Source organism: Lobosporangium transversale (assembly GCF_002105155.1).
Source record: "Lobosporangium transversale strain NRRL 3116 chromosome Unknown BCR41scaffold_42, whole genome shotgun sequence".
NCBI classification, from domain to species: domain Eukaryota; kingdom Fungi; phylum Mortierellomycota; class Mortierellomycetes; order Mortierellales; family Mortierellaceae; genus Lobosporangium; species Lobosporangium transversale.
Genome location: NW_019029020.1, coordinates 227,707 through 247,105, shown reverse-complemented (window position 1 = coordinate 247,105; position 19,399 = coordinate 227,707). Strand labels below are relative to the sequence as shown.

The window sequence follows — 19,399 nt, the reverse complement described above, 5'->3', positions numbered from 1 at the left end:
AGATGACCAGACATCAAAATTCATTGAACAGGGCACTGGTCCATGTCTAGATAATGGTTTTGCTTCCGACACAAAAGATTGTTTGAACGGGTAGCATAGATCTGTTCATTCTCATCATCAAATATATATATATTTTATCTCTCCATTGTGCAGGGGGAGTTCTTCTTGAAACAAGGGAAACACAGTATTCTCACAACCATGACGCATTTTCATTCTACAGGAGACATGACTGAACCTCATGTTCTGTAAACTACATTAATATTACCGTTACACAATCCAGCATTAGTGAATAGCTGCACCGTGGAGGCACTAATGACATGAATATATTTAATCTAGAAATCTAGAAGAAATGTCACACTGAAACTGACTGCAATTCACGTGACATAATAAGGTTTTCCCCTGCGCCTTGACCACTCCAAAATCCATCAAGTGTCCAAGCATAAAGGTCGCGTTGTGCGTGTGACTTCAAGGCATTTTATCATACAACATGTACATCTTTGTGCTGTATCAGGCCCTCAGTTCACATTACTGGGTTTTCATGACTTGAAACACCCATTTCCCTTAAAAGAGTCTCTTTTTTTTTTTTTTTTTTTTTTTTTTTTTATTTCTTTTCTCTCCTGAAAGTCATTTTTCATTTTTCCTTTATCTTCATCGATTTTTTCACTTACTTAACCAGCTACATTTGATATAGACAATACACCGTTATGAACGTTGAAATCGAGAGCAAGGCTGGGCGCCAGGCTGCTAGTAAGATATTACCAAGAAAGTCCTAACAAAATTTCCTGATATTGTTCTCCAGTCGTTTGAAGCATATTTACACAATCATCCTTGCTCACGAGTAAAGGTATTCAATTATGATTATTTTTTTTTTAACAGCCAAGGTTGGAGGCATGCGAGTCCCTGCACACGACCACACTGTTCCTGTCGTTAAGAAGTAGGTCTTTGTTGCCAAATTTTTTTTTTTATTTTTTTTTATTTTTAATTTGCTTATCCTCTTGTTTCTTGTTGGTTATTAGGGAACACGAGAGGAAACCTAATGATAAGGATGCCGATAAGAAACACCCAAATGAGGACGAGCGCGAGCTTGAGAAGTTAGAGCGGTTCGAATACGAGAAGCAAACTCGTCTTGCGGCTGGTGAGCGTCTTGCCCGGATGCAGGAAAACCAACCTAAACACCAGCCGAACAATAACTTTAAGCAGACCCAAAACATCCAAGTCCATCAGCCAGTTCTTCACAATCACACCAAGTCTGGCGCTGCTGTTCAACAATAAAGAACCAAACCATTATAACGTTTTTTTTTTTTTTTTTTTTTTTTTTTTTTAAACAAGTTTATGAAGCTTCAAGTTTTATATTCATATCCTTCCTCCTAGTCTTTATATTTTAGTCATTATAAAGTAAAAAGATGGTTTCCCCCAACTCAACAATTGATGTGGTTGATGTGATGTATCTAAATGAGAATGAGTAACTCCATCCTTACACAAGTTAGGGAAGTGGTTCACCATTCTCAGCTCTCAAATGTCAGCTTGGAAGCGTGAGTAAAAAAGCCATTGCAAAAGGAAGAAAAAAGGGACTTTGTGTACCCTTCATTCCACCCGCGTGATCTCGCGTTCTGAATTTTATTTTTTTGCTTCCTTTGATGCCGCCCTAAATTAAGGGCAATTTTTTTTTTTTTAATATTTTTTTTAATGCAAACAATAGAACAAATAAGAAAAAAAACAACTCTATATTGGAGTCAAAAGCAATTATCGTGGTGAAAAGTAGTATAAAAGCAAAAAGTAATCTTAAACACACTCAGTCCTCTGGATTCAGCGCCGCATTCGTTTTTAAACGTCCTGCATCCTAATCATCAAAACAGCTTCCTATCATCATGAAAGAGCATTACAATTTTCCATCTGGAAAGAGCACCTTTTGAACGGCTTCAATGACTTTGTTATGGATCTTTGCATGTGCAGCAACTACGCCCGAATTAGTCGCCAAGGTCCTGCCTTTTGAGAAATCCAAAGGCTTGCCATGAATGTCTGATACGATGCCACCTGCCTCGGAAACCAATAAACTTCCTGTAGCATGATCCCAAATCTTTTCTTCGTATGTTGCATTCACAGGAAGCCTCAAGTAGACCTCAGCATCGCCACGAGCTAAGGTAGAGTACTTGCACTGGCTGTCCATGCGTACAGGAGGTTTCGTAATACCGAGGAGATGTGCAATCCGAGCAGAGTCACTCTGGTTCGAATGTCCACTCTCAACACTTTCACAGAAGCTGGCATCATTCAGGCTTTGAATCGCACTCATGGAGATTGGGGTCTCTGTTAATGATGAAAAGTTGCGCTAGAAAACCCATAATAGTGATACAAAGTTGTAAAATCGAAAAAAAAAAAAAAAAAAATTAGAAAACGTATTGTTCTTTGGACGAAGGTCCTACACCAGATAAAACAAACAAACAAAAAAATAATGGGTGAGAATATAGAAGCAAAGGCTACATACCTGGAAGGCACCCTGCCCTTTCACAGTAATAAAGAGACATCCCTTCTCACCGTTCTGATCTTTGACATCGACAGGAAGGTTGGGGCAACCCATCACTCCAAGTTCGACTTGACCATCAACAATCAGCGCCAAGCATACTGCGAATTGTTCACCTCTTAGAAATCCTTTTGTGCCATCGATCGGATCCAAAGCCCACATACGTCCATGAGCGCCACCTGCATACATGCCACGATCTATCGCCTCGATGAGCTATAATCAAAGAAATTTCGCGAGGAACAAACAAAGAAAAAAAAAAAAACATTCATGTGGATCAGGATAATGGTTCATACTGCAAGCGATCTACTAAGTATTTCGTTAAAGTATGCACAACCTGACCAATGTTTTTCTTCACCCTCATCAATGTGTTTCTTTCTTTTTTTTTTTTTTTTGTCATAAAGTTCATCATTCTCAAATCAAATGGTGAAATTAGATATGACTTTAACCTTGATTGTCGGAATAGATTATTACTAAACAGTCGCAGTCTTCCTTTGTTTCCCCCTTCTCTCTCTCTTTTTTTTTTTTTTTTTTTTTTTTTTTTTTGCCAACCTGCAACCAACAGGGTAGGTCCTGTTCTCTACAAGTTCTGTCTATTCGTATGTAGGATCCTTCGCCTTTGCCTCAATCACGTTCATCAAAAAATCAGGCCCAGCAGACATATGTGTCGGTCCAGTTTTGTGAATTGATCTGAATGGGAAGGATGATGCAGATCGCGGAAGCAAATAGAAATAAAAATAAATAAAGATGATCGGTCCAACATACCGTTTCTTCCGTCAATGGTGAATCAAGACCAGAATTGGCAAGTTCCAAGACTTTTTCCCGCATTGGACGACCCTCTTCACCCCTAAGATCTTTCGAATCCTCCTCACCAACGATTGGATCTGCTGGGAAGGAGTTGTGCAGGAAAGTGTTGATGACTGCCTGTGCACTAAAATCCGCGACTACATATTGTAGGATGAATATAAAAATATCAGTTAGATCAGTAAACGGTAGAAAAAGAAAAAAAAAAAAAAAAAAAAAAAAAAAAAAAGACTTGCTGGTAAAAAGAAATAGAAAGAACAACTTACTAGTAACAGGAGACTTATCCTTCTTGGTGATGGTTTCGCCATTGACAAGCTTTGTGAAGACACGTTGACAAACCTTACTTGCGGTCAAGACAGCGTGAATAGCGACAGCTCTCTCTGCGGCGAATTTGAGTGCTAAGGACCGGAAATGGAAGATCAGATCAAGAAGTGGGGGATCCCACAACATTGAAGGATTTTTAGAAGCAGATCAATGTTTTGTTGATCGATTGATCATGCAGTATAAAGAAGGTGGATCCCGAAAATATAAATAAAAAGGTATATTGCCAACTTTCTACTGAGTTCCTTGTGTCAGCCGTATGCATTCAAACCAAATGCATGTCCTAAAGATTACATTCCCATTCCGAGAAGGACAACTTCTTACCAGACATGATGTGCTCGAAATGGCAAATGAATCCAAAGAAAGAGAGGGAGAGTAAAAAAAGAAAAAAGAGCTTGAGGGTCCTATTGAGAGAAAGAAGGTTGTAAAGAAAAAAAAAGGAGAAAAAAAAAAAAAAAAGTAGAGGAAGGGAGAGGATAGAGGGTCTGGATGAAGACGTATATGAGTGAGTATAGTATATTTGTTCGTGTGTAGGAAATGTGGAGAGAATGTCATAAATGGATTTGGCAAGTCTATTGGGAATTGTATTGTTTGTCTGTGTGACAACGCGCAGTGAAAATTCATAGAAGGGACATGCATCTCCGTAACCTTCAGATACCGCGCCCCGCTTCACTGCCAATGAGCGGGTTCATATTTTTCCAAAACAAGATTGCAAGTCACTAATGGCGTTATCGCGCGCCATGCGATTTGCGTGTGCCCCTGCATTTCGATCTTTCTTTTTTATCAAATGTAAACAGTTCTTTGTCTGCTCCGAGTCTTTCTGTCAATAAACACTTGTGGTGCTTAACCGTCCTTCTATTGTCCAAAACAAATAAGCAAACATTCTAATAGATGATTCTTTCATCTTCATCTTGCTTTGTCATCTGTTTCTTTGCTTCTCTTCTCTCATGCTCTTAGTTCCAAACTTCTTTTATTACTAATCTTTCATATCATCAATTTAGCTGCATTGCTCAAGCGCAATCCACAGTAGTGGACAGAGTAAATCAAACAGTCCATGAGCGTATATTTTCATTAGCTTTTTTTTTTTTTTTTTTTTTTTTTTTTTAAAAAAAAAAAAAAATACATAGCCTAATACCGTCTGTTGCGGTCATAATTTGGAGGAGGTCGTGTAGTGTTCTGTGGGGGATGAGATTGTGGTGGAGATGGGCGGTAAAGATGTGATGGTGGAGGGAAAGGTGGTTGTTGTTGATTATGATGATTGTTAAAATTATTCTGGGGCGGGGGATGGAAAGGATATCCTGGAGGAGGCGGGGGTGGAGGATGACCTTGATATGGAAATCCTGGAGGTCGAGGAGGAGGAGGGTGCTGATTTTGAGTAGAATGCTGCCCGTACGGTGGTCGATGATGTGGCGGCGGGTGTCCATAGCCAGGTATTTGTTGTGGGGGAGGTGGAGGTTGTTGAGGCAGTTGCCGCCCTTGCTGCGTTGAGCGCTGTGGTGCAGGAGGGGACTGAGATGGCCTAACGTTGTATGACGAAATATTGGGCGACAATCTAGATGGATCGCTTTTAACCGCTGGACTTAAAGTTGCGGTAGTGTGTTCGGGCTCCTGGGCACCTGTCTCTGGTCGTGATGCCTTGTGAAATCCAGAGATACGATAGCCTGAGCCACCAGAGGCAAACTCACGTCGCGCTCCACTTGACGAGTGGCTTTGGTGACGCCGATCGACTCCGAGTGGAGTGGTATTCGAAGATGACGAGTATGAGTACTCTTGGCTTTGGTCGGACGAATGGAATCGTCCACCTTGTCCGCCTCCGCGTCCCCCACGCCCACCATGGCCTCCACGGCCTCTGCCACCATGGCTCCCACGACTTCCTCTTTCACCCCTCTGGCCTCCCATAAACTGCCTAGATTTCCTGAATCTTGAGTTCTGCATCGCAATCTTCATCAGATCAGGAGAAACAGTCTGGCCAAACTCCTCCAGGTTACGGACCAAATCTCCAGCAAAGCGGTCATCTTTTTCTGTAATGAGTGTATATGCTGTTCCCTTTTCTCCTGCTCGCCCCGTTCTACCAACTCGATGAACATGGGAGTCAATGTCTCTTGCAACATCAAAGTTGATAACCGTGCGAATTGATTTAATATCCAAACCACGCGCAGCTACATCAGTAGCAATGAGGGTTGGGAAAAGCTTGTTTTTATAGTCATGAACAGCCTTGTCACGTTCATGTTGCAGCATATCACCATGCAAGCACTCGCCTAAAAGATTACCGAGATTATAATGATGCACAAAATAAGTACATCATGAGTGAATCCCCTTCGGCTAGGTCAAAGACTAAAATTACAAAGAACTTACACTTGACGCCTTCTTTCTTGAGGTTCTCTGTAAGCTCAACCACACCATTCTTTCTTGAGACAAAGATGAGGACGCTTCCCGCTAGTCCATTGAAGAGAAATCATTTAATTAGCCTATGCAATAATCACCCGAATCCAATTCAGACCGTAGACGACTTACAAGCTTCAAAATTCTGAAGACGTTCCATCAGCCAGTTCCATTTGAGAGTGTCATCCTTTAGAATCTGAATTACTTGAGTAACATCCGAATTGATCTATGTAATTGCGAAATAAGACGTCAGAAAGAGACATGGTTGAAATATCAAGTTGTAGTGCCTCCAAATAGCACAGTGTTTTCGTACCTGGCCCACATTCCCAATGGATATTCGCACAGGATCAGTCATTACTTCTCTTGCCAACTTCTCAACACGCTTTTGAAATGTCGCGCTGAAAAGTAGGGTTTGGCGGTCGGGACGAATGTTATCACAGATGGACCGGACCTGAGGCTCTGCAAGGAGGAAATAAAAACCAAATTCCCCCATAGTTTTGGTTAGTAATTAGGTGAAGGGTGTCATCAGCTTACACTTTTTGAAAAGCCCTCGAGCGTACCAAATCCAAGATCAAAAACGCGATCAGCCTCATCCAGCACCAAATAGGATGTACGCCTAAAATTTGTCGCCTTGATTTTGATCATGTCAATCAGTCGGCCTGGCGTTGCAACCACGATTTCAACTCCAGATCGTAGAGTCTTGAACTGGTCCTGCTTACTCGCACCTCCGTAGACCACCGCAACGCGTAGCCCATAAGCCTTGGCAAATCGCTTTGCTTCGCTATAAATTTGATCAGCAAGCTCTCTTGTAGGCGCAAGTACGACTCCAATTGGCCCATCTCCCTTTTCAAGCTCTGCTTGATCCATAATATGCACAATCATAGGCAGTAAAAATGCCGCAGTCTTCCCAGATCCAGTCTTTGCAATACCAATAATGTCGCGTCCAGATAAAGCAACAGGAATAGCTTGACGCTGGATCCCACTGGGTTCTGAATATCCAGCTCGTCGAATAGTTTCCATAAGTTCTTCCTCAAACCCGAAGTGTGCAAAGGATATGCATGGTTTGGCTACATCAGCCCCGGATACTCTCATATCTTTTTAAATATTATCGAAACAGTTTTAGTCGACGCCTTTGTACCAAGTCAAATAATTATTTAAAAAAAAAAAAAAAAAAAAAAAGACTAGCCCCCCACCCTTCAAACCATCCGCTTACCGAGGTCTAATCTAATTTGTCTCACTTGATCTTCAGAGAGCTTAGCAATGTCCTCGTGTTCCTCGTAAAAACATTTTTCAATTTCGATGTAGTTCTGTTTCGAGTGATCCATTCTTGGTAAAGGAGTAATCTCTTTCTTGGCTTGTGGATCATATGACATATCGTCTGGATCATATCTAAAGCGTGTGAAGCGAGATCAATTGAACTGTTTGCCATGGACTCCCTCCTGCAGTCACCACTCTCGTTAACGTCGTTTCCCAGACATACTGTGCTTCTGCTGCATTGTCGATTGCCCTGGCTGTGGCATAGACCTCTTCATCCGAGTCGACGTCCTAGATCGAAGAATGGTCATGCATTAGTTCCACCAAGTCATGTAACCAAATGCAAATTAATAGAGTGGTCTTTTTAATGACTCACCTCGTTTCGTTCCATTACAGGCCCACCTTGTCCTATGGTAATTCCCTTCTTTTTCAAGTGGTTCATATAGCTTTCCATATAATCTTCGTCTTCAATATCATCACGACGAACCTTTTTTTTTTTTTTTTTTTTTTTTTTTTTTTAATCAGATTAAAAAACAATTGAGTGAACATGGAGAGGGACAAAGAGATCTTTAGAACATGTTTCGTGTAGATACAAGGGTAATTAAACTAGATGCACCGATATCGAAAGAGCGGCGTACGATACCTTTTCTTCAGAAGGCTTTTCCGCTTCTTCCTTGACCTTTGTGTCGATATCCGCCATGAAAGCATCTAATGGATCATCCTCTTCGTCTTCGGCTTGTATTTCCTGCTCCTTCTTTTCAACTTCTTAGGAATAACGACAATGTAGTTGATATCAGAACCTCAGTTTATAAAATAAATCAATTATTATGTTTTTTTAAAAGGTTGGGAACAAAAGAAAAGGGTACCCTTCTTTGCTTCGAGGCGTGAAAAAGCATCGTCTTCATCATCCTCATTTATGAGAATCTTTTTAGGAGGTGCTGTCGGATGTACTTTTGTAGCTAACTTTGTAAATGCGTCATCATCATCGTCATCGCCCCGTCTACTCTGAGCGATAGATTGATAACCGTGCCTTTCATCTTCCACATTGTGATCCAATTTTACTAGCTTCCGTTTAGGAGGTCCAGAGCCGTCGCTGTCGCCTCCGTCTTCCTCGAACCCTAAAGCCGCCTTAGCAGAAGGCGGCTGTGGCTGGGAAGAAGCTTGAGCACGAGCGAAAGGATTGGGCTTGTTGCCAATGTTGGATCCACTTCCAAGACTTATGTTGATGCCTCGTTTGTTATTGTTCATGATGGTGGCCTTGAAGAATGAAATGAAAAGCACAAATTGATTTGCTTGGCCTACGAGTTACGACGTGAGACACCTTAAGGGGTTAAAAGCGGATTTAGATTTCAGAACAGCTGTCACAAGTCAACTGTCAAACGTTTAAATTTGCCACCGCTCTTGCTTTTAAATTCATTCTCTTTCACATTTCACAAATTTGCCACCGCTCTTACTTTTAAATTCATTCTCTTTCACATTTCACACTTATTCCTTCGACATTGCGACACACGTGGAGGACTTGCCTTGGTCAAAAAAATACTTAGTATTCTCAGCATTGGAATATCAATAAAAACAACAATAGCAACAACATTTTAATATAGAGGCTGCCCCCTTTTTTTTTTTAAGAATGATGCAACAAGCAGTCAACAATGACATCCAGATGCAGTCCGGCATTGATTTAGAATCAATGGATTATCAGCAAATCATGTCCTTAGGTTTCCCTTTTGTGCCTGTTAAACGTGTTGATGTCAGAGACGAAGGAGTGGATATCAGACATGAGGTTGAAACCATTGTCGTTGAAAGCGGCACTCCAGTTGTTCTTGAGAATTGGCACAAACACTCGAAGTGGAGGGCAGAGTTGTTCACGTTTCCATACCTTGCTGACACCTATGGCAAAAATGGTAATATATCTCGCTAGTCGTACGATTTATATTTTTTCGCTGCTTGTCTCATATGCATGCATCAAAATAACCAGACAGTGTTATTGTCTTGCATATTTATAGTGATTCTTTGTCGTGACCTTTACTGTGCACAGGATGTTTCAATGTCCATGCTGGAGTATATACAAACAGTCCACGCTGAGAGTTTGAATTCGAGTGTAAGCAACTCAAACTTCCCAAAGCCTATGCATATGGATGAGACATCGATTGGTGGCGATATCGGGTTGTTATCTGACAAGGATACTGACATGGAGACACATAAATCAGATCAGACTGAGGCGGTTGTCAATGGCGATATGAGCATAGATTCGCTTTTATCATTTGTTTCATCAAAGACAACGACACTATCGACAAAATTATGCGCTACGAGTGACGTATCGGTTGCCACCAATTTAGCAAAATCCGTTGGATTGAATATGGCTAGCGCCACATCCACAAATGAAAGAACAAGCAAAGGCACCAAATCATTACAGTCCAAAGAAAATTCCCTTTTGTACGCCAAGGATGTGACTTGTCCTGAGGACTGGCGTTTATTTCTGATGGCAGATATCCTACCGCAGCATCTAGGTTATTTACGCGAAAATGATTTGAACACGCTAAATCCGGAAGTTGCAGCAGAGAATTTAATGATTTACATTGGACAAGCTGGGACATGGACACCTTGTCATATCGATCAGTGCGGCGCCATTGGGCATAACATCATGACATGGGCAGACGATGGTATTAGATCGCCTTCGCAGTTGTCACTATATTGTTGCTAAACACGATGGACTTGACCCTGTATATTAACGGTGGCTTTGTTATACTTTTTAGATTCTTCTGCTATATGGTTCATGATTAGAGCAGAAGATAAGGAAAAAGCAGAGGAACTATGGCGATCTTTTGGGTACACGATGGAATATGAAAGTTACTTTGCATCCGTGGAACAACTGCGCCAGGCAACTTTCCCAATTTTTGTAGTCGAGCAAAAGGCAGGAGATTTTGTTATGGTTCCTTCACTCGGTTACCATCAAGTTGTCAACCTAGTACGTCCCTTGTTCTACCATCGCTCTAGTTTTATAAATGAATCATGCTCATATACCATGGAACTGAATGTGGCACTTCTTTTGAATGTTTCGCCCATAGGGTAAAGCTACCATCAAGGTGTCATGGAACAGACTCACTGCAAACTGCCTAAAAGCCGCGGTCAATGTTGTCTTACCTCGATACAGAGAGTATGGAATGTTGCTATAAAAAAAAACTCATTCGCAGTTCATGTGCATCTTTCCTTGTCTAAACTTTATCTTGACATCTTCTATTCCCCACTATTAGGATAGGGCGTCCGGAAGGATATAGGATTCGGACTATCATCAAAGGCGCATTGGAAGCTTGGACTGATCTACTCAAATCCCAATCTACCCAATTACCGTTGCCTAAAGAGCAGTTCTGCCAATCTTTCAAGGATATTGTGCAACTTTTTCAAACTATTGTCGAAGATGAATGGGTTGACATGTTCTTTTTGGCGAAAAAACACTCAATCGACATCAAATTTAAAAAGCCAAGGAGACTTCAAAATCCTGCGCCTGCAGTATGCGATTTCTGTAATACGGATATATGGAATCGCCAGTTTCATTGCTCGAAGTGCACACATAATAGCGATGCCTACGATATCTGTACACGATGTTACAGCCTCGGACGCGGATGTATTCATAGAGCGACATCGATGGAGTTTGTGGAGGCATTTTCGATATCTTCCTGCCAACGTCTTAACACCGAGGCGATTAAGGCCTGGAATCAGTCACAGGTTCTAGCTGGCTGCTCTGGGCATGACCCTATTATAGATGCTTGGGCCAATGGGTATGTAGTGAATGGTACAGAGATGTTTTTTTATTTTATTTTATTTTATTTTTTGAAAAGAGATACGAAGCAATTTAATAATACTGACATCCGACTGCTTGTTTAGAATAAATCCAGCACTGGACAAGAGCTGTTCCTTCACTACCGTAGCATATTTGAGGCAGCAGCGGCTGAGGCAAGCACTCAAGGTATTCATAGTTCTATTCTTTTTTTTTTTTTTTTTTTTTTTTTTTTTACATCGAGTTACTAATCTCTAAATCTTTTTTTTATTTTTTTATTTTTTTATTTTATTTTTTATTATTATTCTTTATGGTCTCTCTATTAAGATATGTCACCGCTGTAGAAACAGGAACGCCAAATTTGTAAATACATATTGTTCAGACTGTAATACCCCTATATGCGAGAAATGTCTGTATAGGCGAGACAATGTTTTGTGGGCCGATGTAGTCTCAAAGAAGGAGCCTTGGGTCTGTCCGCGCTGTACTGGCAACTGCCATTGTCATTGGTGTGAAAAAAAGAATACTACTGTGCATTCTTCAACTGCAGTCGATTTAGGAGCAGTGACACCAAACATAGCGTCAATGCCTGTAGAAGTGACGCGCAAACGATTCCCTTTAATGTTTACCCAACCGGATGATGATGATCGCAACCGTGGGGGCATCTGTGACAACATTATTAAATCATTTGCAATGGAAGATCAAGAATATGAGTCAAATCTCAATATTGAAGACAACAGTGGAGCCAGAAAGGCATCTCGGCAATTGCAGCAAAAGATTCGCCAGGATGATAACGAAAGCAATTCAAAGGAGGACGCGAATGCCTCCAGGAAAAAAAGGAGCCGACAGCGCTCGACTAAGGACGAGTCAAATGGAGATAGGGGAAGTCGGCTGCGCTCAAAGCCAACAATGGGTGAAAGGATTGAGAGACGAGGCCGTCCGCGGCTAAAAGCGGTTAGTGAAGATGAACCTCGTGGCGGAAGGAGGCCAAGACCACGTTCAAAAGCGGCCGCTATTACAGGGTCAGATGACGAGCTTAGACGCCCTGAAAAAAGGGCTCGCGCCAGTTCGCGGTCAAGATCTGAAGTGGACTGGAAACTTCAGCACATCGCCTCCGCTAAAAGCTATGATATCATCGAGAATTTGTCTGAATCTAGCCGCCCTAGGATCAAGAGGAAAAGAGCATCTTCAATATCCTCCAATTCGTCTGCAACATTTACAGGCACCCTGTCCTCAGTATCGCTATCCTCTGACGATGATGATAGCGATAGCGAAATTGAACAGCCTCCAAGGTCGCGACAAAAAGGTCTAGTCCCACGACAAAGACCAGAAATACAAAAGCCCACCCATCGGCAACAACTGCAGAGGCAACTGGAAAGTGAAATGTCTGGCAGGATCCAGATTTCACAGACCAGTTTCGAAGAGATGATGGGAATAAAAGAAGAGAGAGTCCTGCGGAGTCTATATTCCAACGGCATGTTCCAGACCATGCAGGCGCTTAAGGCGAAGCAGTAAACTGGAAATATGTGAGCTAGACACTAAAGGACAAAGATTTTATTTAAAATAAATTAATATAAAAAAATCATTCTCTCTACCACCACGAATGCACGCCTTTAGTTGATATATTGATATGTTGCTGTGGAGCCAGGGTCAATCCAGGGGTATCGTCTGTATCATGGCGGAAGCCTTTTGTGAAGGGATGATGGCTGGTAGCAGCAGCGATCCTATATCCCGCAGGCTTTCGAACGAGATCGTTCATATAACCTGAATATCCAACAGGGCATTAAAAAACCAAAAGAAGTGTATGGGACACGAGCCAGTGGTGCAAAGGGCCAAGGTAAACATGGTGAGTAGGGGGCTTCTTTAAAAGATCTCGGCATTCTTTCGGGCTTTATTACCCTAAGTTTATCCCTCGGAGCATAAAACGGGCAAATTTGCTTATTTAGCCTTCATCAACCCCATGTGCAGGCCAGACCCGGTTTCCTGTATTTTCTACTAGCAGAATAAAAATCAGCAAAAACCCACACCTCAAGCTATATCATCACGATACCACTATGACCACCATTCACTTGCCTCTACTCCTTTACGCATCTGACAGTTTTTGCCATTTTCATTCCCTCCAAAGATAAACAAAGCACCAAGTGATTACTTCCATTAGGCTCCTATTTTGCTAGAGGAATGTTGCCAAATCTCCACACTGATCTAAAAATGGTTGTTAAATAATCGATTGCGGACTCAAGTCTTTGTCTCTAACAACAATAGTATCAGGTCAAATTGTTAGGATATGGAGCTGTTGGCATTCGTAGATCTTCCACTAGTGCACGTTGCCACCGTACCAACCGTACCAACCGTACCAATTTCCTGGAATCAGTCCTAGCACAGTTAAAATACTATCGTAGATGCGTGATGTATTTGATCATGATACAGTTGGTGCCGAAATATTGGTGGGATGTGCCTTGCGCATATGTCATCTCAAATGCGGCCCGAGGAGTTTAGGCCGATCATGATAGCAGCGAGGACTGCGAGGGGTTTCCATATTATCAGTGCCGATTCTTCCTTCACAAATTTGTAAATGAAACAATCATAGTATGCTCGAGCAATACCATTCCTCCGCCCATGAATATCTAAACTAACTTCGACTTGCAACAGATCAAGGGATGTTGTTGTGTAATTTTATTACTTGCAGTGATTCTATCTAAGATGAGTGCCTTTAAAGGCGTTGGGTTGGTACCTAACGAGGTAAATGAGCCGTATGGAGCAAAGCGCTAGACTGGTGCGATCGTGAGCGAAGCCAACGGGCCACCCGTCTAATTTTTTATTCATTAACTGCTGAACAAATCCATCAAGCCGAACAACAAGTGAAGACAGACAGCTGGAATAGATAGAATTAATGTTGGCGATCTTCAAGCCAGTCTGATAATATCAGCACCAACTACCGCCGCGTAATAATAAGCTCTAGTGTATTCAATGAACCCATCATTTTATTGTGGTTATTTTTTGGTATTTATCATTCAATCCTTAAATTCCTTGAATATCCAATAGCCTTTTTATTTTTTATTTTTATCTTTTTAAATCCTTTATTTTAAATCTGTCTTTCACTCTGTGGGTAGACTCTATACATCGATCGATGTTACAAGGCTGCCTCTATGATAGTTTACAGGAAATGCTCGAGCTCAAACTCAAAAGCAGAGGTTGGGAAGTTGAAACCGAACTTCTCCAAGACTTCAGGATGGAGAATACCAAGTGTTCCAATGACTTTGGTCTCTCCTTTCTGGCGGAGATAGATGTCGGCACATCTTGAAGGGAAGTACGTTGGGTCTGGAAGAAAAAAAATAAAAAAAATAAAGTAAGGAGAAGGTGGTTAATCAGCTTTGTTAATTAATTAATTATTAATAATAAATAACATTAAAAAAAAAAAAAAATACTTACTGTCAGAATCTTGGACCCAATAACCAGAGGCGGTTCCGTTCTTGTCTACGAGCTGAGCATGCAACATCTGGAGAGTACGATCAAGCAGTCCATGAATCTGCTCCAATCCGCTGGTTGTGTTGGAGTAAGTAGCGCAGACTTTACGAACGTTACGTGAGCGACGCTCCATGCTATCATCCTTAATAGCCGTATCGCCAACTTCAAAGACTTTGATGGGCAATGAATGCTTCCTGTTCTCTTTCAATGTCTTCAACACACCAGGCAAGAGTGATGTGCGCACCACCTGATATTCAATTGTCTTGGGATGAGCCAAACGCACGGCGATATTACCAGGATCCTTCTGTCGCAAGAAAGCAAAATTCTCATCATGGGAGCAAAGCGTCAAAGGGCTAACCTCGCTCCAGCCAGCCAATGCCAATTCAAGACGCGCAATATCTGCCAACTTATTAAGTGGAAAGGGCTTTCCAACAGTGCTGACTGAAGGTGCAGAGTGAGGCAAGTTGTTAAAGCCATAGGCAATTGCAACATCCTCCATAATGTCGCACTGATGAAGAATATCTGAGCGCGTCACTGGAACCTGGACTACAATCTCATTTTCATCCTCCTTGCTAGGCGTAGCTTCCAAGGACATTTTGTTGAGCAAATCACAAATATCATCAGGGCTCAATTTCAATCCTGTGCAGCTATTGATGTAATCAACCTTGGCAGAAGTAGTGCGAGATGAAAGATCGGGAGTGAGAGTAGGAGGCTGGCGGTTATCCTCATAGACCACTTCAACAGGCTCGACACTAAATTTAATATGAAGATCATGTGTCCGCATGCGGAGGGATTAGAAATATGAGTCACACTCACTTAACACCAGGTTGTACAAGTCTTCACTTTAAAAAAAAAAAAAAAAAAAAAAGTACACACATACGTGAAAGGCTGGGCGCAATACTCGGAGAACATAGCAACAATGGTGTTGAGGACGATCTTGGCCTTGGTAAGATCGGTGGCTGTGACCTCAATGAAGACATTCTTCGTATCAAGCGTAATCTTGGAGTGGTTGCTGTTGATGATTGGTGGCAAAGACAAGACCTGGCGGGTTGAGTCGTAGATAATGGGGTAAACAGGCGAGTCGCGGATGATATGCAAGAACTTGCCCAAATGCTTATCAGATTCATAGAAAGACATCAATTCCTCGCCATTCATGCTCTTCTCTTGATTCAGAGGCACAAATTGAATATCCTTGGGTGCCAGTGCTTCATAAGTGAAGGGACCTTTGATCGTGTCGAGATCATGGGTTCCCATTGAAACCAGTGTACGCTTCCTGCAGATGTTCATGTGAAGCTTATCCTGTAGATCGATGAAGTTTTTGTAGTTGAGATCTGTGAATTTGATATCCCTGAGAACAGCACAGACAGCGAAAGGTCTAATTTGTGCAGTCTATGATCCCAACAGAATGAGGAAAGAAAGAATATTGGATTTGAAACATTAGCCCTTTTTTTTTTTTTTTTTTTTTTTTTTTTTTGCTTGCTTAAGTATTCTTTAACATTAGTACAACGCTCATTATCTTAAATTCAATCCTTCAGTAAAACAGGTATACACAACGAACCTCTTTCTTGACAATCAGCTTTTGGTGGGCCTGACCGTTAGGAGGATCAACAAGCTTGTAGACTGGAGGTCTGGACTTGCCTTGGAAGACTAACAAGGACCGTGAAATGCCCTCGTGGCATAGCAAGTCATAACTAAGCGTAGTGCAAAAAGAGGTATGGGTCAATAAACACAAGTCTCATATCATTTTCCATTATGAACAAGTTCTGCCTCAAAAAAAAAAAAACAACAACATAATTATTACCGGTTAGCAGGGATATCGATTTTCAGAATGGGCCTGTCCGATACACTGTCATCGACTTTGTGGGCACCGACCTCACGGATAGCCATCTCTTTTGCAGAGGTCTAATTTTTTTTTTATTAGTATTAACAAGTATGTACATTAATTGATATCCACGACACAGTAATTATTTACTATTATTACGATCTTCCGGTAAAAAAAACTTTGGCTTACATCCTCTTCGAGTTCAATACCAAAGTTGAAGCAGAGGTCCAGGAACTCATCGAAAGCTAGCCAAAAAAAAAAAAAAAAAAAAAAAAAAAAAAAAGAGGTCAACGGCCTGATTGCTGTACATTTGCTTCGTTCAAAAAAAAGTTTTTATTTTTATTTTTTTTTTTTTTGCTCCATGGGATTATGTTGTCGTACTATACTCTTTTCCGAGAGCGGTGTAGAGCTCCTCCTTGTCGACGTTGACGGTTGGCATGGCAGATGACAGATGGAGAGGATTGGGTTCAAGAAACGAATTTCCCCTCCTAGGCTTTACTTTAAAAGGGACTTGTGTTTATCTTTGACTGCCCCAAATCAATGATTCACGCAGGAGTCAGGATCTTTTGCAAATGTTCATTTCGGTCCATTTAAGGGGCCGGCTTCCGAGTCAAAAATTCATTACGAGCAATTGGTAGAATGAAACAGAAAGCTTTATCTACAGCTGCCATTTTAAATGAAGTATGATAACTAGAATGGTAATAAATCTACATCCGTAATGACCAAAAAAAAAATAAATAAGGCACAACGGTAACAAACAAAGCAGTGAAGTGATAATATAATGTAGTGATAATATGCAAACCAAAAAATAAAAGAAAAAAGAAAAGCTATTATAACAGGCAAGGGACTCATACATCAAAAAAATACATCCAAAATGGCTCTCTTCATTCGCTTCAAATGTCCATGCTGGAATTTTAATAAGTGTCAAGTTTCACACGCTTGTTGGTCTGTTCATCAAGGCTTGCAGAAACTTCATGAAGACGTGAGTCCTTCTCTACAATCAACCCGCGCAACCACTTGACCTCCATCTCTAATTCTTTGACACGGGCCTCTAATGTCTCAGCACGAAGTGTTTGTTCTTTGGCAGTCTGCTCAAGAGCTTGCTCTCTCAACTTCTTCTTGAAACGGAAGCGAGCAGACGCAGCTGTGTTACGACGTCTCTTATCCTCTTCGGCAGCAAGTTTCTGAAGATAATCAGGATCATCCTTGGAAGGAAGGTCAGTAGTTGTCTTCTCGGCTTTATCAATAGTCTCCTTCTCCTTCTCCTCTTTGAACGGAGTAGAGGCAACAGTGGCAGCAGCAGCAGCGATAGTCGTGGCGTTAGGAGTTGTAGGGCTCTTTGGAGCAAGCGTAACTAAGGCACCGGCGGGAGCAATTGCGGCTGGGATCTGTGTCTTCTGCTTCTTGGCCGAAGGCGAGGCTGCCTTGTACTGAGGCATAGACTGGCGCAAAAGCTTAGCAGCTGCGGGCGTAGTGGGCGCCGTGGCAGGGGCAATGTTTGGCAGGAGCAAAGGCAGACCAGACGAACGCTGGACCTGCTGCTGCAACTGCGCAGATTGCGGTTGCTGAAGCTGCTGTTGCTGTTGCGCTTGAGCCTGAGCCTGAGCAGAGTAGGCGGCTAACAAGGAGTGAAAGGCATTGATCGCAGCGGCTTGCTCCTGAAGCTCAGGCAAGGTCTGAACCTTGTCAGTATTAACAGGGTTGCGCTGGCGGGTTCGCTCCAAGAGAGACAAAGGCCGTGAAGATTCTACATCAGATGACGACAGTGCATTTGTAATAAAGTAATAGAAGAGTAAGCACGTGGACATAAAATTGGAAAGAAATTGTCTGTGGCCTTAAACGAAGGTTTTTTTTTTCTGTATTAATAATACACAAGAATAGGTTCTTCTTCTATGTGAACAATGTGACTCTTCATAAATATCTCACAAAGAGGAAAGGATACTTATTGGCGTTCAATTACCTTCATGCGGTAAATTCAAGTACTCCATCAAATGCTGCTGATCCAAAGCAGAATCGGGATTATGCCCAATTGCCTTAGGTGCTGGCTTGGTTGGTGTGACAGGAGTAGACAAAGTAGATGCTGCAGGTGTAGCAGCAGCGGTTGATGTCGGAAGCAACGGATGGTTTAAAGAGGAAAGTGTCTCAAATCCAGAATCCTGTTCAAAGACACCTAGACCAGGAGGCACATCAAATGTGAACTCTGCGTTGGTCCAGAGCGAGAGTTCAGCCGAATAGTCCTCTGGTGAGGAAATGACTGGTGACTCTGAGTTGAGGTTGGCAATCAGAGAAAGGTAAGGGTTCTCACTCATGTTGTACTGAATATGGTCAAGCGTATGGGCTTATAGATGAGGAAAGCAGCAATGCAAAGAGTGGAAATGCTCTATCTTTTTTTTTTTTTTTTTTTAAGCTTTTTCTGGAGTCGACAGAGGCGACTTTGAAACGGAATAAAGTAGCACACCCAGTGGGATGAGATGAATGGACAGTCTTTTCTTGGAGGAAGAGAAAAAAGAGTGAAAGATCAAACAAGGCATGAAATTATTTTTATATTCTTGGGATGGCTTGTATCTCTTTGCCTTGACTCTAACTGACACTGATCAAGGACTTCATGGGAGCCCTCTCTCCAAAATCCGATTTGCCCTGTCTGTTATCTTTGAATCACAATTGAATTATGGTTATCCAGTTCTCCGGGTTCGAATACTAACTCACTCTCCCCTACCGGTAACCCTACGTACTATATAGTATTGATTTTAGAGAGAAGGTGTGAATGATGAAGCTATTGGCCTCTTGAAAGCCAGTTAGCCAGATGCCCAACACTTACAGGCTGTGCTTGAAATCCGCTCTCATTTCCCTATTTTGAGCTCCCTTTTAAGATAAAGATCACAAACCGTTTTTGAGTACAAGTCCGCTCATAGTGATAAAAGAGAGGGCTGAACAGAATACATCCTTTACCAATAATATCGAAGAAGTGCGTTAGTGCTCTCGTTTGAGGAACTTTACCACAATTAATGTTCGAATACTTCAGTGTAATCGTCATTTGTTGATGATAAAAATGCGTGAAAGCGCA

General features: G+C 41.8%; 6 protein-coding genes across 6 annotated transcripts; 2 read left to right on the top strand and 4 right to left on the bottom strand.

Annotated features, from left to right (window-relative positions):
- Positions 1-604: 604 nt before the first annotated feature.
- On the top strand, positions 605-1,272 carry BCR41DRAFT_388972 (hypothetical protein; the record flags this gene model as incomplete). Its single annotated transcript, XM_022028070.1, has 3 exons — positions 605-747; positions 877-934; positions 1,017-1,272. The coding sequence occupies exons 1-3, from the start codon at positions 705-707 to the stop codon at positions 1,270-1,272; spliced, it is 357 nt and encodes a 118-aa protein (XP_021877945.1). The 5' UTR covers positions 605-704.
- A 434-nt stretch (positions 1,273-1,706) lies between these two features.
- Positions 1,707-4,079, bottom strand: BCR41DRAFT_326604 (3',5'-bisphosphate nucleotidase). The gene is made up of 5 exons (XM_022021626.1): positions 3,965-4,079; positions 3,586-3,717; positions 3,281-3,459; positions 2,483-2,731; positions 1,707-2,326 (listed from the first exon to the last, which is right to left on the bottom strand). The coding sequence occupies exons 1-5, from the start codon at positions 3,969-3,971 to the stop codon at positions 1,880-1,882; spliced, it is 1,014 nt and encodes a 337-aa protein (XP_021877944.1). The 5' UTR covers positions 3,972-4,079; the 3' UTR covers positions 1,707-1,879.
- Positions 4,080-5,476: 1,397 nt separating this feature from the next.
- BCR41DRAFT_282873 (P-loop containing nucleoside triphosphate hydrolase protein) lies at positions 5,477-8,039 on the bottom strand (the record flags this gene model as incomplete). The annotated part of the gene is made up of 8 exons (XM_022020248.1): positions 5,477-5,898; positions 6,155-6,248; positions 6,336-6,481; positions 6,583-7,116; positions 7,236-7,411; positions 7,503-7,567; positions 7,653-7,763; positions 7,920-8,039. Coding segments are annotated over 8 exons (1,668 nt in total), but the record flags the coding sequence as incomplete, so codon positions are not given.
- Positions 8,040-8,709: 670 nt separating this feature from the next.
- BCR41DRAFT_326597 (hypothetical protein) lies at positions 8,710-12,595 on the top strand. The gene is made up of 7 exons (XM_022021625.1): positions 8,710-9,177; positions 9,280-9,936; positions 10,030-10,241; positions 10,342-10,430; positions 10,528-11,052; positions 11,159-11,240; positions 11,379-12,595. Exons 1-7 carry the CDS (start codon positions 8,904-8,906, stop codon positions 12,561-12,563), a joined length of 3,024 nt encoding a protein of 1,007 aa, XP_021877942.1. The 5' UTR covers positions 8,710-8,903; the 3' UTR covers positions 12,564-12,595.
- Positions 12,596-14,074: 1,479 nt separating this feature from the next.
- BCR41DRAFT_326595 (phenylalanyl-tRNA synthetase beta chain) lies at positions 14,075-16,916 on the bottom strand. Its single transcript, XM_022021624.1, has 7 exons — positions 16,717-16,916; positions 16,525-16,580; positions 16,315-16,415; positions 16,072-16,204; positions 15,394-15,902; positions 14,478-15,265; positions 14,075-14,366 (listed from the first exon to the last, which is right to left on the bottom strand). Exons 1-7 carry the CDS (start codon positions 16,772-16,774, stop codon positions 14,203-14,205), a joined length of 1,809 nt encoding a protein of 602 aa, XP_021877941.1. The 5' UTR covers positions 16,775-16,916; the 3' UTR covers positions 14,075-14,202.
- Positions 16,917-16,998: 82 nt separating this feature from the next.
- On the bottom strand, positions 16,999-18,739 carry BCR41DRAFT_360309 (hypothetical protein). Its single transcript, XM_022025345.1, has 2 exons — positions 18,296-18,739; positions 16,999-18,082 (listed from the first exon to the last, which is right to left on the bottom strand). Exons 1-2 carry the CDS (start codon positions 18,642-18,644, stop codon positions 17,250-17,252), a joined length of 1,182 nt encoding a protein of 393 aa, XP_021877940.1. The 5' UTR covers positions 18,645-18,739; the 3' UTR covers positions 16,999-17,249.
- Positions 18,740-19,399: the final 660 nt, after the last annotated feature.

Coding starts and splice junctions, on each gene's coding strand:
- BCR41DRAFT_326595 (XM_022021624.1), bottom strand. CDS start 16,774: ATGCCAACCGTCAACGTCGACAAGGAGGAGCTCTACACCGCTCTCGGA. Junction 16,581..16,716: donor CGCTCTCGGAAAAGAGTATA/GTACGACAACAT, acceptor TTTTTTGGCTAG/CTTTCGATGAGTTCCTGGAC. Junction 14,367..14,477: donor TTGGGTCCAAGATTCTGACA/GTAAGTATTTTT, acceptor TTTTTCTTCCAG/ACCCAACGTACTTCCCTTCA.
- BCR41DRAFT_360309 (XM_022025345.1), bottom strand. CDS start 18,644: ATGAGTGAGAACCCTTACCTTTCTCTGATTGCCAACCTCAACTCAGAG. Junction 18,083..18,295: donor CTTGAATTTACCGCATGAAG/GTAATTGAACGC, acceptor CATCTGATGTAG/AATCTTCACGGCCTTTGTCT.
- BCR41DRAFT_326597 (XM_022021625.1), top strand. CDS start 8,904: ATGATGCAACAAGCAGTCAACAATGACATCCAGATGCAGTCCGGCATT. Junction 10,242..10,341: donor ACCATCAAGTTGTCAACCTA/GTACGTCCCTTG, acceptor TTTCGCCCATAG/GGTAAAGCTACCATCAAGGT. Junction 11,241..11,378: donor GGCTGAGGCAAGCACTCAAG/GTATTCATAGTT, acceptor CTCTCTATTAAG/ATATGTCACCGCTGTAGAAA.
- BCR41DRAFT_326604 (XM_022021626.1), bottom strand. Junction 3,460..3,585: donor GGATAAGTCTCCTGTTACTA/GTAAGTTGTTCT, acceptor TACAATATGTAG/TCGCGGATTTTAGTGCACAG. Junction 2,327..2,482: donor AAGGGCAGGGTGCCTTCCAG/GTATGTAGCCTT, acceptor TGGGTTTTCTAG/CGCAACTTTTCATCATTAAC.